General features: G+C 40.1%; 1 protein-coding gene across 7 annotated transcripts in view; it reads left to right on the plus strand.

The window, feature by feature from the left end:
• Positions 1 to 9863, plus strand: part of stradb (STE20 related adaptor beta) — a 38533-nt gene extending 28670 nt beyond the window's left edge. For all 7 annotated transcript variants that reach the window (XM_033024385.1, XM_033024382.1, XM_033024387.1 and 4 more), the window contains 2 exons: positions 7942 to 7984; positions 8403 to 9863. In XM_033024385.1, the coding sequence (XP_032880276.1) occupies positions 7942 to 7984; positions 8403 to 8552 (193 nt within the window). In that variant the 3' untranslated portion in view covers positions 8553 to 9863. The remainder of the gene's footprint in view (positions 1 to 7941; positions 7985 to 8402) is intronic.
• Positions 9864 to 15488: the final 5625 nt, after the last annotated feature.

The raw sequence follows: 15488 nt of genomic DNA on the forward strand, positions 1-15488 counted from the left end.
AATCATCAATCTACACACAATACACCAGAATGAAAAAGCGAAAACAGGTGTTGAGATATTTTTGCAAAGTAATTAAAAATAAATAACCGAAATATCACATTTACGTAAGCATTCAGACCCTTTGCTATGACATCCTGTTTCCATTGATTATCCTTGAGATGTTTCTACAACTTGATTGGAGTCCACCAGTGGTAAATTAAATTGATTGGACATGATTTGGAAAGGCACACACCTGTCTATATGAGGTCCCACAGTTGACAGTGCATGTCAGAGCAAAAACGAAGCCAAGAAAACAAAGGAATTGTCCGTAGACCTCCGAGACAGGATTGTGTCGAGACACATATCTGGGGAAGGGTATAAAATAATTTCTGCAGCATTGCAGGTCCCGAAGAGCACAGTGGCTTCCATCATTCTTAAATAGAAAAACTTTGGAACCACCAGGACTCTTCATAGAGCTGGCCGCCCGGCCAAACTGAGCAATCATGGGAGAAGGGCCTTGGTCAGGGAGGTGACCAAGAATCCGATGGTCACTCTAACAGAACTCCAGAGTTCCTCTGTGGAGATGGGAGAACCTTCCAGAAGGACAACTATATATGCAGCACTCCACCAATCAGGGCTTTATGGTAGAGTGGCCAAACGGAAGCCACTCCTCAGTAAAAGGCACTTGACAGCCCACTTGGAGTTTGACAAAAGGCATCTGAAGGACTCTCAGACCATGATAAACAAGATTCTCTGGTCTAATGAAACCAAGATTGAACTCTTTGGTCTGAATGCCAAGCGTCACTTCTGGAGGAAACCAGGCACCGCTCATCACGGTGAAGCATGGTGATTCATGAAGGACCCCTACCACCCCAGCAACGGACTTCCAGCTGCTACGGTCAGGCAAGCACCTCCGCTGTCACGCTACGAAAACAGAGGATGAGACGGAGTTTCTTCCCGTAGGCCATCAGGACTGTAAACTCTGATCTCACCAGGGAGTAATTACTTTTGTTACTTAAAAAAAAAAAAAAATGTAAATACTGGTTCTATTCTGTTTTGCACAATCCCGCAGGCATTGCCACTTTCATTTCACTGTACATCTTGTATGTGTATGTGAGAAATAAAGTTGACTTGACTTGATGGCAGCATCATGCTGTGGGGATGTTTTTCAGCGGCAGGAGCTGGGAGACTAGTCAGGATCGAGGGAAAGATGAACGGAGCAAAGTACAGAGAGATCCTTGATGAAAACCTGCTCCAGAGCGTTCTGGACCTCAGACTGGGGCAGAGGTTCACTTTCCAACAGGACAACGACCCTAAGTACATAAGCCAAGACAACGCAGGAGTGGCCTCGTGACAAGTCTGTGAATGTCCTTGACTGGCCCAGCCAGAGACCGGACTTGAACCCGATCGAACATCTCTGGAGGGAGCTGAAATTAGCTGTGTATCGATGCTCCCCCTCCAACCTGACAGAGAAGAATGGGAGAAATTACCCAAATACAGGTATGCCAAGCTTGTAGCGTCATACCCAAGAAGACTTGAGGCTGTAATTGCTGCCTCAACAAGGTACTGAGTAAAGGGTCTGGATACTTATGTAAATGTGATATTTCAGTTATTTATTTCTAATTACTTTGCAAAAATTTCTAAACACCTGTTTTTTGCTTTTTTATTATGCGGTATTGTGTGTAGATTGATGATTAAAAAAATGAATTTAATCCATTTTAAAATAAGGCTGTAACATAACAAAATGTGGAAAAAGTGAAGGGGTCTGAATACTTTTTGAATGCGCATTGTATGTTGTTTCATGCTCAATGAAGGGCAAGAACTCGCTATCTAAAAGTCAGTTAAAGGAAACTTGCAAATGTTAACAATAGACAATAGGTGCAGGAGTCGGCCATTCGGCCCTTCGAGCCAGAACCGCCATTCAATGTGATCATGGCTGATCATCCCCAATCAGTACCCCGTTCCTGCCTTCTCCCCATATCCCCTGACTCCGCTATTTTTAAGAGCCCAGCTCTCTTTTGAAAGCATCCAGGGAACCCGCCTCCACCGCCCTCTGAGGCAGAGAATTTCACAGACTATCCACTCTGTGAGAAAAAGTGTTTCCTCGTCTCAGTTCTAAATGGCTTACTCCATATTCTTAAACTGTGGCCCCTGGTTCTGGGCCAGAACCAGAACTCCCCCAACATTGGGAACATGTTTCCTGCCTCTAGCGTGTCCAAACCCTAAACAATCTTATATGTTTCAATGAGATAACCTCTCATCCTTCTAAACTCCAGAGTGTACAAGCCCAGCTGCTCCATTCTCTCAGCATATGACAGTCCCGCCATCTCGGGAATTAACCTTGTAAACCTACGCTGCACTCCCTCAAAAGCAAGAATGTCCTTCCTCAAATTAGGGGACCAAAACTGTACACAATACTCCAGGTGTGGTCTCACTAGGGCTCTGTACAACTGCAGCAGGACCTCTTTGCTCCTATATTCAATTCCTCTTGTTATAAAGGCCAACATGCCATTCACTTTCTTCACTGCATGCTTACTTTCATAGACTGATGTACAAGGACCCCCAGATCCTGTTGTACTTCCCCTTTTCCCAACTTGCCGCCATTTAGATAGTAATCTGCCTTCCTGTTTTTGCTACCAAAGTGGATAACCTCACATTTATCTGCATTAAACTTCATCTGCCATGCATCTGCCCACTCCCCCAACCTGTCCAAGTCACCCTGCACTCTCATAGCATCCTCCTCACAGATCACACTGCCACCCAGCTTTGTGTCATCTGCAAATTTGCTAATGTTACTTTGAATCCCTTCATCCAAGTCATTGTATATTGTAAATAGCTGCGGTCCCAGCACCGAGCCTTGCGGTACCCCACTAGTCACTGCCTTCCATTCTGAAAGGGACCCGTTAATCCTTACTCTTTGTTTCCTGTCTGCCAACCACTTCTCTATCCATGTCAGCCCTCTACCCCAGGGACGGCCTTAGGAGGTGCGGGGCCCACTTGGGAACAATTTTGGTGAGCCCCAGGTTCCCAGCCAAGGTCTGTAGAATCATAGAAATACAAATAAAGTCTATTATAGACTTTATATCTCTATGGTAGAATGGAAAGTAATCAAAATGTGCACGTAAAAAGTGCCTGCGAGTTAATGGACCAAACAGACCTAAGCTACATTTTAATATAAAAGTGCATACATGTAAGCCTACAAGTAATAAACTAAATGTGTAGATCACCTCTGAAAAGTACATAGTTACAAAAACACTTGTTTTAGTGACTGTGAAATTTAAAAAAAAGTAATTTAATTAACTAGATCCTGGCAAACCAATTGGCGAAAAACCAGTCCAGGCATGAAATTTTGGGCTTCAGCCCCATTCTACCCCATCCCATGTGTGTGTGGTGTTGACTGTGCGTTATGTGTGGGAGGGAAGGAGAGAGAGTAGAGAGGAAGGAGGGAAGTAGAGAAAGAAGGGATGGAGGAACGGAGAGAAAGAAGGGAAAAGAGAGTAAGGAAGGAGGGAAGGGAAGAGGAGAAGGGAGGGAGAGGGTCAGCGGCGGGAGCGGATGCCGGGATCCGGGCAACCGCGTGAGTTGAGGCCGAGGTTTGTAAACGTTGCTACGGCGACTGGAGGGGCGGGAGCGTTGCCCTGGGACCGTGAGGGACCTCTCCATCACTCGCTTCTCCATTCCCCCTCACACCCCCCTCCCCGTCTACCCCTTTCTTCCCCCTCCATCCCTTTGCATACTCCACCCCCTCTGCAACCCCACCCCCTCTGCCCACCTGTCTGTCTTTCCGATAAGAGGTATACCCTTGAATATTCAGTTCCCAGCCCTGGCCCTCTTGCAGCCATGTCTCAATAATTCCCACAACATCATACCTGCCAGTTTCTAACTGAGCCTCAAGCTCAACAAAACCAATACAAATCCTTTAGAAGAGCCTAGGAAAAAGATGTGGTTAAGAACAATGTAGGCGAGTTAACAGTGGACAGAACAATCTAAATGAAATAAGGATAGGGCAGATGTTAAAGAATTACTCTATGGCAGTATTTATAGTAAAATTAATTAAATAGTGTAAAAACAAGGAACAGCAGCTGCTGGTTTACAAAAAGAAAATCTGCTGGTGTAATTCAGCGGTTCAGGCAGCAGCTCTGGAGAGAACATGAATGGGTGACATTTTAGGTCGGGAAGCCTGGCAGGTAATAGGTTGATACAGATGAGGTGGGTATTTTGCTAGGCATAATACCCAAGCGCAATATGAGGTATTGCTCCTCCTGTTTTGACGGCCTCACTCGCAATGGAGGAGGCCCAAGACAGAAAAGTCATTATGGGAATGACAGACAATTACTAGAATCTTTAAGTGTGGAGTGACAGAGTAGTTGGAATATTTTCAACTGATTGGAGAGACAACATAAGTATGCAAAGGGTAGGTCAAGCATTACACCCCCTCCCCCATTTTTTAAAGTTTAAAAAAAATATTTAACTAATGAACTAGGCATCTACAAGGATATTATCTAGTTTTCCAGAAGCATTTGATAAAGGTATTGCAAGACTTGGATAACCACAAGTGAAGTTCATGAAACTGAAACTGAAGTTCATGAAAAAGCAGCCTACCAGAGGACTGGGAGTCCAGCAGAGGAGGACAAAGGGCTTAATTGGGAAAGGGAAAATAGATTATGAAAGAAAACTGGCAGGGAACATAAAAACTGACTGCAAAAGTTTTTATAGATATGTGAAGAGAAAAAGATTAGTTAAAACAAATGTAGGTCCCTCACAGTCTGAAACAGGTGAATTGATAATGGGGAACAAGGACATGGCAGACCAATTGAATAACTGCTTTGGTTCTGTCTTCACTAAGGAAGACATAAATAATCTGTCGGAAATAGCGGGGGACCGGGGGTCAAATGAGATGGAGGAACTGAGTGAAATCCAGGTTAGTCGTGTTAGGTAAATTGAATGGATTAAAGGCCGATAAATCCCCAGGGCCAGATAGGCTGCATCCCAGAGTGCTAAAGGAAGTAGCCCCAGAAATAGTGGAAGCATTAGTGATAATTTTTCAAAACTCTTTAGATTCTGGAGTAGTTACTGAGGATTGCAAGGTAGCTAATGTAACCCCACTTTTTGAAAAGGGAGGGAGAGAGAAAACGGGGAATTACAGACCAGTTAGTCTAACATCGGTAGTGGGGAAAATGCTAGAGTCAGTTATTAAAGATGGGATAGCAGCACATTTGGAAAGTGGTGAAATCATTGGACAAAGTCAGCATGGATTTACAAAAGGTAAATCATGTCATAGAAACATAGAAATTAGGTGCAGGTGCAGAAATTCGGCCCTTCGAGCCTGCACCGCCATTCAATATGATCATGGCTGATCATCCAACTCAGTATCCCGTACCTGCCTTCTCTCCATACCCTCTGATCCCCTTAGCCACAAGGGCCACATCTAACTCCCTCTTAAATATAGCTAATGAACTGGCCTCGACTACCCTCTGTGGCAGGGAGTTCCAGAGATTCACCACTCTCTGTGTGAAAAAAGTTCTTCTCATCTCGGTTTTAAAGTCTTTCTTCATATGAAAGTCCTGCCATCCCAAGTCTCGCTGCATCTCCCCTTTTCCTAGTCGGCCACCATGTCTGACGAATCTTATAGAATTTTTCGAGGATGTAACTAGTAGAGTGGATAAGGGAGAACCAGTGGATGTGTTATATCTGGACTTTCAGAAGGCTTTCGACAAGGTCCCACATAAGAGATTAGTATGCAAACTTAAAGCACACGGTATTGGGGGCTCAGTATTGATGTGGATAGAGAACTGGCTGGCATACAGGAAGCAAAGACTAGGAGTAAACGGATCCTTTTCAGAATGGCAGTGACCTGTGGGGTACCGCAAGGCTCAGTGCTGAGACCCCAGCTATTTACAATATATATTAATGATTTAGACGAAGGAATTGAATGCAACATCTCCAGTTTGCGGATGACGCGAAGCTGGGGGGCAGTGTTAGCTGTGAGGACGATGCTAGGAGGCTGCCTTTGATAGGTTGGGTGAGTGGGCAAATGCATGGCAGATGCAGTATAATGTGGATAAATGTGAGGTTATCCACTTTGGTGGCAAGAACAGGAAAGTAGACTATTATCTGAATGGTGGCCGATTAGGAAAAGGGGAGATGCAACGAGACCTGGGTGTCATGGTACACCAGTCATTGAAAATAGGCATGCAGGTGCAGCAGGCAGTGAAGAAAGCGAATGGTATGTTGGCATTCATAGCAAAAGGATTTGAGTATAAGAGCAGGGAGGTTCTACTGCAGTTGTACAGGGTCTTGGTGAGACCACACCTGGAGTATTGCATACATTTTGGTCTCCTAATCTGAGGGAAGACATTCTTGCCATAGAGGGAGTACAGAGAAGGTTCACCAGACTGATTCCTGGGATGGCAGGACTTTCATATGAAGAAAGACTGGATAGACTCGGCTTGTACTCCCTAGAATTTAGAAGATTGAGGGGGGATCTTATAGAAACTTACAAAATTCTTAAGGGGTTGGACAGGCTAGATGCAGGAAGATTGTTCCAGATGTTGGGGAAGTCCAGAACAAGGGGTCACAGTTTAAGGATAAGGGGGAAGTCTTTTAGGACTGAGATGAGAAAAAAAATGTTCACACAGAGAGTGGTGAATCTGTGGAATTCTCTGCCACAGAAGGTAGTTGAGGCCAGTTCATTGGCTATATTTAAGAGGGAGTTGGATGTGGCCCTTGTGGCTAAAAGGATCATGGGGTATGGAGAGAAGGCAGGTACGGGATACTGAGTTGGATGATCAGCCATGATCATATTGAATGGCGGTGCAGGCTCGAAGGGCCGAATGGCCTTCTCCTGCACCTATTTTCTATGTTTCTAAGACATTGATCTGGGTGGGAAATTGGCTGTGCATCCAGTAACAAAATATCAGGATAATAGGTACCCCAACAAAACATAAATTTTGCAAGGGGTGATACCAGGGCTTTAATGATTTATTTTATGGATGAAAATGATGGGAGAGCAAAAGATGCCAAATCTCCTGCTGACACAAAAACAGGTGTCATTTTTCGTAGTGTAGATAGAAGTATTAGTGGATATTAGCAACTGAATTTTAGTGTAGACAAGTCATTCTCTTTCTACCTCGAGGACAAATTAGGTTACTTGTTAAATTATGAAAACTAGAAGCAAATGAAATCCAAATAAATTATATCACCATGGGTGGTTATAGAAAATTGCAAACGCTGAAGGAATTTTGGCCTCTCGAAAGAGAATACAAGCAGCTCTTGCATTGTAATTTACCCTGAGCTACAGTAAGGAATTCTGGCCACCAAACTTCAGGAAAGATTTATTGATCTCACAGGATGCAAGGTAAATGTACTACAATGATACTGAGATTTTAGTAATGAAGTTCAGGAATTAAGTTATAAGAAAAATACAAATAAGTGTACTCGTTAGAATTTAGATGACTAAGGGATGGGGTAGATGGTTTGTTGCATGGTGAAGATATGAATTTCGTATTCATTTTAGATCAACATGAATTGTATTATTCAATTAAAAAAAGAAAAAATACTGCAGATGCAGAAACCTGAAATAAAAACAGGAAATAATGTAATCATTCAGCAGGTCAGGCAGCAGCTGCAGAGCAAATGAAAGGGAGAGGCGGAAACCTCACCAGAGACCAGAGGAAAATGTCTGCAGGGTTGCCATACCTGGAAGAGAATGGGCTGTGAACTCCAATAGGGAATGAAAATTTAAAAAAAACTGCAAATGTTGGAAATCTGAAATATAAATGAAAATGTTGGTAAATATCCAGAAGCATCTAGGGATATTATTCATTTGTATTCAATACTTTTACGGAAAATTGTTCAGAGTAAAATGTTATTTAACATTGAGTTAGACCTTCAGAAAACGTTTATCTTGCAATTATTATTTTTTGTGATTACTATGACAAGCTGTATCTTTTTCCATTTTAGACCATCAGCGAGGATGTTGCTGTCCCATCCCTTCTTTAAACAGGTGCTTATTTTATTTTATATTTTTGTAATAAAAAAATTAAGAATAAACAGTTTGCTTCTCAGAACTGGAGCATTTGAAGATGTTTTCAGCAGTTATCTTTAGAATGCCAAAGTAATTGTTGAATTCTAAATTTTACTTGTTGCTTATGAATAAATCATGTAGTAAATAAAACCCATCAAGATGGATATGAATGTGTTTTTTTTGCATTCTGCAGCCATGGTAAATAGTGACAGAAAAACATTTAAAATACAATGACTTGTTTGCATCTATTAACATTAGGTTATTACAGTATTAAGATTTAAGTAAAATATATTTATCATAATAATCTTGCATTATAAATGCTTCAATCATTTTGGATGCCCTAATTTATGCAAATTGTTTATGAGTCATGGTTCTAATTTCTTTCTCACTTTTGCAGGTAAAAAAGCAGACCAAGTCGTCCCTGATAAATCTGCTTCAACCAGCCGTGCCGCTTTCTGGCTCCCAGGCCACACTGGGGACTTCAGTGCTAAAAAGAGACAGCCCAATCACTACCTTACAAGACCTAGACGGTGACTGGGAATTTTAACTTTCGTCTTTTACAAAATTTTCTCTTTTTATGACAAACAAAATGAGTTTGAATCCATTTCGGATGTTGCCTGTTGAGATGACTGAAGACAAGGAAATAACCTGCTACAATTAGGCATTCATTATCGCTGCCTTTGTGCTGACTTGCCGTGACCGGTGCCGTAAATCTGGATTAGAGATTTGTCCCGTTTAATCCACATTGATCCTGCATCCGGGCATAAAATGTACTTGCGTTTACAAATGGTGCATTTTCTATTCCAGTATTACATTATTATTTTTAAGTAATTTGGAACATTAGAATCTGTAGTTGCCCAAGATACTGAAAAAAGCTGAATGTACAAGCACAAATATATTTTTGAACATATCTTTGTATTTTCTTTATATATAGCCAACCTTTATTACATCTAGTGGTTTGGTGGCGCAGTGAAGTCTGTGCGTCTTAGAAGGTTAAAATGGGTTTGAAATTCAAGATCACCCTGTGGTTTGCAGTTAATTCTGCTATGGGATGATATTGTGCTGAGATAGAAGATTGAGCATCCGATTATTTGTGGGAAATGCAACAAAAAAGGCCTTTGATTGGATTGAGTGGACAAAACTGATTTGATCATCCTTTTAGAATCTGAGGGAACACCACCAAAGAACATTTTCTTAATGACTTCGATTTGGATACGTTTAGTGAGAAATAAATTTGGGAATCCAAATTTTAAAAAAACATTAAAAATCAATTGTAACATTGGCCTTTATTCTCAGAGTGCTGACGTACAAAAGTGTAGTTCGTATGTACCAAATTCTGAGGCTATTTTTTACAGTACCGTTTGCTTTTGAGCACTATAACTCATCTTGGAAAAGGTTCAATGTAGATTCACTACAATGTTACCAGAGCTAGAAAGTGTTAAACTATGAGAACAAATCTCATAGACTCAGGTTGTATTACCTAAACCAATAAAGCTATATTAAAAAAAAATATGATGGATATAGCACATGTGCCTTTATAGGTCCTGCTACTATATATTTTTCTTTTGTAGCTGTCAAAGGAGCAGGACTTCAATTTTCTTGGTAACAAAAAACAATGAAATGATTTGCTCTATAACAAAACATTTAGATTGTAAATATATGAACTATGCCACCCAATGTCTCAATTCACTTTATATTTATGCTGCTGGGTTCACCTTTAAAAATAATACATATTGCAAATTTTTCAAATAGAAAATTCAGTCTGCTTTATATGAAAATATCTGTTTCATTTGTTCACTTAAAACAAAATGTTTCCAAATAAACTCCATACTCCTGACTTATTCAGGAGCCATTGTAATAAAAGTTTTTTGGTTCTTTTCCATTTGAATTCATGAAGCTATCACTCACCAGACCCTCAGCACATCAGAGCTTTGTTGCCATTTATTTCCATTTTGTTCAATGGGATCAAACTCAAAACCCATTCAGAAATTATTCAGACCCCTTCACTTTTCCACATTTTGTTACGTTACAGCCTTATTTTAAAATGGATGAAATTCATTTTTTACCGTCCATCTACACACAATACTGCAGAATGAAGAAGCAAAAACAGGTGTTTAGAAATTTTTGCAAAGTAATTAAAAATAAATAATTGAAATATCACATTTAGACCCTTTCAGAGCCTTTGCTCAGTACTTTGTTGAGGCACCTTTGGCAGCGATTACAGCCTCAAGTCTTCTTGGGTATGAAGCTACAAGCTTGGCACACCTGTATTTGGGTAATTTCTCCCATTCCTCTCTGCAGATCCTCTCAAGCTCTGTCAGGTTGGAGGGGGAGCGTCGATGCACAGCTATTTTCAGGTTCCTCCAGAGATGTTTGATCGGGTTCAAGTCCGGGCTCTGGCTGTGCCACTCAAGGACATTCACAGACTTGTCACGAAGCCGCTCCTGCGTCGTCTTGGCTGTGTGCTTATGGTCATTGTCCTGTTGGAAGGTGAACCACCGCCCCAGTCTGAGGTCCAGAACGCTCTGGAGCAGGTTTTCATCAAGGATCTCTCTGTACTTTGCTCCGTTCTTCTTTCCCTCAATCCTGACTAGTCTCCCAGCCGTTGACAAAACATCCCCACAGCATGATGCTGCCACCACCATGCTTCACCGTAGGTATGGTATTGGCCAGGTGATGAGCGGTGCCTGGTTTCCTCCAGACGTGATGCTTGGCATTCAGACCAAAGACCAGGTTTCATCGGACCAGCGAATCTTGTTTGTCTTGCCTTTTGGCAAACTCCAAGCAGGCTGTCATTTGTCTTTTACTGAGGTGTGGCTTCTGTCTGACCACTCTACCATAAAGGCCTGGTTGGTGGAGTGCTGCAGGTATAGTTGTCAGAGTGACCAAGGCCCTTCTCCCCAGATTGCTCAGTTTGGCCGGGGTGCCAGCTCTATGAAGAGTCCTGGTGGTTCCAAAGTTCTTCCATTTAAGAATGACGGAGGCCACTGGCCTCTTTGGGACCTGCAATGCTGCAGAAATTGTTTTATACCCTTCCCCAGATGTGCGTCTCGACACAATCCTGTCTCGGAGGTCTACGGACAATTCCTTCGTCTTCATGGCTTGGCTTTTGCTCTGACATGCACGTGGGACCTTACATAAACAGGTGTGTGCCTTTCCAAATCATGTCCGATCAATTTAATTTACCACTGGTGGACTCCAATCAAGTTGTAGAAACATCTCAAGGATAATCAATGGAAACAGGATGAACCTAAACTCAATTTTGAGTGTCATAGCAAAGGGTCTGAACACTTAAGTAAATGTGATATTTCAGTTATTTCTTTTTAATTTTTGTCAAAAATTTCTTAACATCTGTTTTTTCGCATCTTCATTCTGGGCTATTGTGTGTAGATTGATGATATTTTAAAATGAATTAAATTCATTTTTGTTAAGGCTGTAACGTAACAAAATGTGGAAAAAGTGAAGGGGTCTAAATACTTTCAGAATGTACTGTATACACTATATTTTACTAATTCTCTGTTATCTGATGTGAGATTTGATTATTGTGTCATTCAAAGATATAATAGAGGACATATGAAGAGCATGGTTTGGACACAAAGCTGTACATGAATTCTTCATGCTGTTTCTAATATTTCCATATTGGGTGAATGTGTTTGGGGGGAAGGTCGGGGGAAGATGTTGGATGAAAACATTTAATGAAATATGTGCCTTATACCAAAGAGATTCTTGTGTCATAATTCCCAAAATATTGTCTTAGAACTTTTATAGGGCACAATGAATATTGTATCAGACATGATTTTGTCATGACTGAAATGTGATCAAAATCTATACCTCGGCTAATATATTCACTCAGCATCAAGGCACTTTGACCAAAGGGGATGTGTTGGGAAAAGATTGCGATTGCATAGATGCAGAGGAATGGACTGCATGGACAAACCTTCAGGTTTACTGCAATGCCATTAATGAGACTTTTTGAAGATTCTTAGATAAGCTAATGTACAGTGCCCTCCATAATGTTTGGGACAAAGATCCATCATTTATTTATTTGCCTCTACTCCACAATTTGAGATTTGTAATAGAAAAAATCACATGTGGTTAAAGTGCACATTGTCAGATTTTTATAAAGGCCATTTTTATGCATTTTGGTTTCACCATGTAGAAATTACAGCAGTGTTTATACATAGTCCCCCCCCCCCCCCCCCCCCCCCATTGACAAATCTGACAATGCACTTCAACCACATGTCATTTTTTCTATTACAAATCTCAAAGTGTGGAGTCCAGAGGCAAATAAATAAATGATAGTGTTGTCCCAAATATTATGGAGGGCACTTTAGATACTGGCAGAAAACATTGAGTACCTACTAATTGCACAGATTATTTCATGAGTCAAAATTCTAATACAGGCCAGCTTTGAGCAATTTCCCTTCCATACAAGCTCAGATTCACAATGGAAAATATATTTCATATCTTAAGTAAAACCTAAAAGCAAATAATTCATTCATCTTAAAACATGTTGTTCAACTGGCCATATTGCAAAATATCCAAAGAACCCATCTCTATATGTTTAAACAAAAAAAAACAACTGGAGTAACTTGGTGGGTCAGGCAGCATCTGTGGATCAGGACCTGAAACATAAACCATATCTTTCTCATCATATATCTGCCTGTCCCACTGAGTTCCTCCAGCAATTAGTATTTTGCTCCATATTCCAGCATCTATAGTTTCTTAGATCTGGCTACACTTATTTTGATTGCAATTTCACATGCCCAGTCTATGATTAGGGGCTACATTTAGAGCAGATACTTTGTTTGGAAAGTCACTCTGGCGTGCATTAGGAACGCGAATTATCAGTATGTTGACTATTTCTGATGAAAGATAGGAGTCATCATGCTTTCAAAGAATGTGAGACCCATGCAAAAGGTCTGATTTTGCATTACCTCTAATCAGCATACTGTAAAATGGCACACCTAAAGGAAGCTTGAGCTGCTGTTTATGACAAATAGAAATCCTTATGAAATCTTGAATGAGGAAAATGATTGGTCTTAGTACAGTTAAAGTAGCTCCATCTCATTGATAGATAGTTCCTAAAACAAATTATATCTGACAAATTAAGCAGATCTACAACAGAGTAATTTAGTCCTTGAATTGCATTTGAAGCAAAAACCATACGTATAACAAATTCCCCCTTCTAAAAGCTAGCAGCAGCCAACTTGTTAGTTAGAATATGCTTGTCACAAAGTTAAAATTGAAACACTAAAGTTCAAGGTAAGTTAATATTTGAACATCATTGAATTAATTATTTCTGGTTTGAGGTTAAAGATTATTTAATACTTGTCTTTCGTTGTGCAAACCAAATGATTTATGAAATAGGCATTTGTTACACAAATGTCAGACTGAATAATAAATTGAATAGTATATTCTTTCTTGGAGAAAATGTTTTCTGTTGAATATAGTTGATGGCAGGTATTTAATTCTCATTTATCACTATATTACCAAGAAAATAATACTTGCATTTGGAATAAAGTCTGAACCTTTCCAAGCAGTTAAAATACTTAAATAGGCCTTACCGCACCCTATTCAATCTTCCTGCCCTATAAACTTCAGAGAGATGTGCTCCTCTAAAGTAGCTTCTTGGTCACCCCCACATTTAATGTCACCTTCACTGGTAGCCATGCCTTTATTTGCTTGTAGTGGAATTCTTTCCATAAATCCCTCTACATTTTGCTAGCTTTCAGGTGCTCCTCCTTGATCAAACTATTTATCTTCCGTATTGATTTCTCAAGTGACTCTGTACCATGTTTAATTTAAGAGCAGGCCAACAAAGCACATTTTGCTACATTGTAGGTGCTATTCAAGTGGCAGCTCTTGCAATTGTAATGTTTTATGCTGAAACAATTCTCTCACCTCAGACTAGCATACACACCAATCAGAGAATCTTGTACATGAACATGAATACTGAAACTTATCTATAAACCTCAAAGGTTCAGATAAAGGAAAACCCCTGCACATGTGTTGTAGGAATTTATATATAATATTGATACTGAGTACTGAATGATTGAAATTATCAACATTTTAGAGGCAACATACCTCCCTTTTGTTGAATTTTAGTAGAATTTTAATGTTTATTTTGAAACAGCTAAGCTACTCTGGACAAGAAACTCTTGAATATTTTGCTGTGGTAACAAGGGGCATCCTCTTTGAGGAATGATCAAGCTGTCAGATTACGTTTACAGACCTGTTAAGCTGCAGCAAGTAAGAATTTTGTTCCGTTGTCGTTCATATGACAATTAGACACTCTTAACTCTTGCACAATGCTATAAATCACTTTTTTTGTACAAACATATTACTGTAAGCATTATGTATAATTTCTTGTATATAAAAATAAAATAACTTCTAAACCCATGTGTCACTGAGTAATTGAGTTCTGGAGCAGGGACAAACAAAATGATGCTGTCTGTGTTGCAAAATGCTAATATTTCTTCAGGGAACATCTTCCTTTCTATATAGACTATCTGCTATTTGCAGCTTAATCTGACACATAACTAACTACCTGTCATCATGCATGCTCAGAAGTTTGAGATGAGATGATCATATGTACAAGGACAGCGAGGTACAGGTAGAGTGACAAGCTTACAGCAGCATCACAGGCAGGTCTGACGTGCGTGACATTACATTGACGTGCTTGACTGTCTTTTATAACAATGGAATGGCTATTGATGGTCCCACTGGAGAAATGGCATGGAGAGTTTGCCTTGAGCTTTTTCCCAGGAGGGTTCATGTACAAATGGCCCATTCACTTAAATAGGGCGGCTGACCTTGAAGACAAATCTAAACACTTGACTTATTTTATAATTTAATATATAATTTTAATTCAATATTTTAAATTATTTGAATATTTTAAAAATATATCTGAAGCTTAAAAAAATGTTGATATCTACCAAGCTGCTGAAGCTTGTTTGGGCCTTGGTACATGACACCTGAGCCTGATACACTGTTTACTCTGTTTCCAGGATGCCTGGCAGGTTGGCTTGACTGGTGAGCAGTCGTTCAGGTTCAAGATAACATGGGTTATTTTGTTTTTGTTTGGAAGAGAAAGGAACTTTTTAATTTTTCTCATTCCCTTCATCTAAACACTAAAAAGATCGGGACGGATAATGGTGTGAAATAAGTATACTTATGTAGAAATGTTAAGATAACAGTATCATTTTTTACTAATTCAATGTTATGGTTTGGGATTGCACCCACCAATATAGGTGTTTGCTCTTTGTATGACTTCTAACCAGGAGATCAACTGGAATGACATGATAAAAGTCTGTTTGGTTTGGATTAGTGTCGTATCATTATCTTGGGATGTCCTAAAACACATCACGATCATAGCAGATCACAACCTTGAGATGCTTCACAGTATTTGGAACACAGTAAGCAATTTGTGTATAACCAACTGCTTCTACCAGCAAAGTGAAAACAGTCTTAAAAATAGAAT

Source organism: Amblyraja radiata, chromosome 7 (assembly GCF_010909765.2).
Source record: "Amblyraja radiata isolate CabotCenter1 chromosome 7, sAmbRad1.1.pri, whole genome shotgun sequence".
NCBI lineage: Eukaryota > Metazoa > Chordata > Chondrichthyes > Rajiformes > Rajidae > Amblyraja > Amblyraja radiata.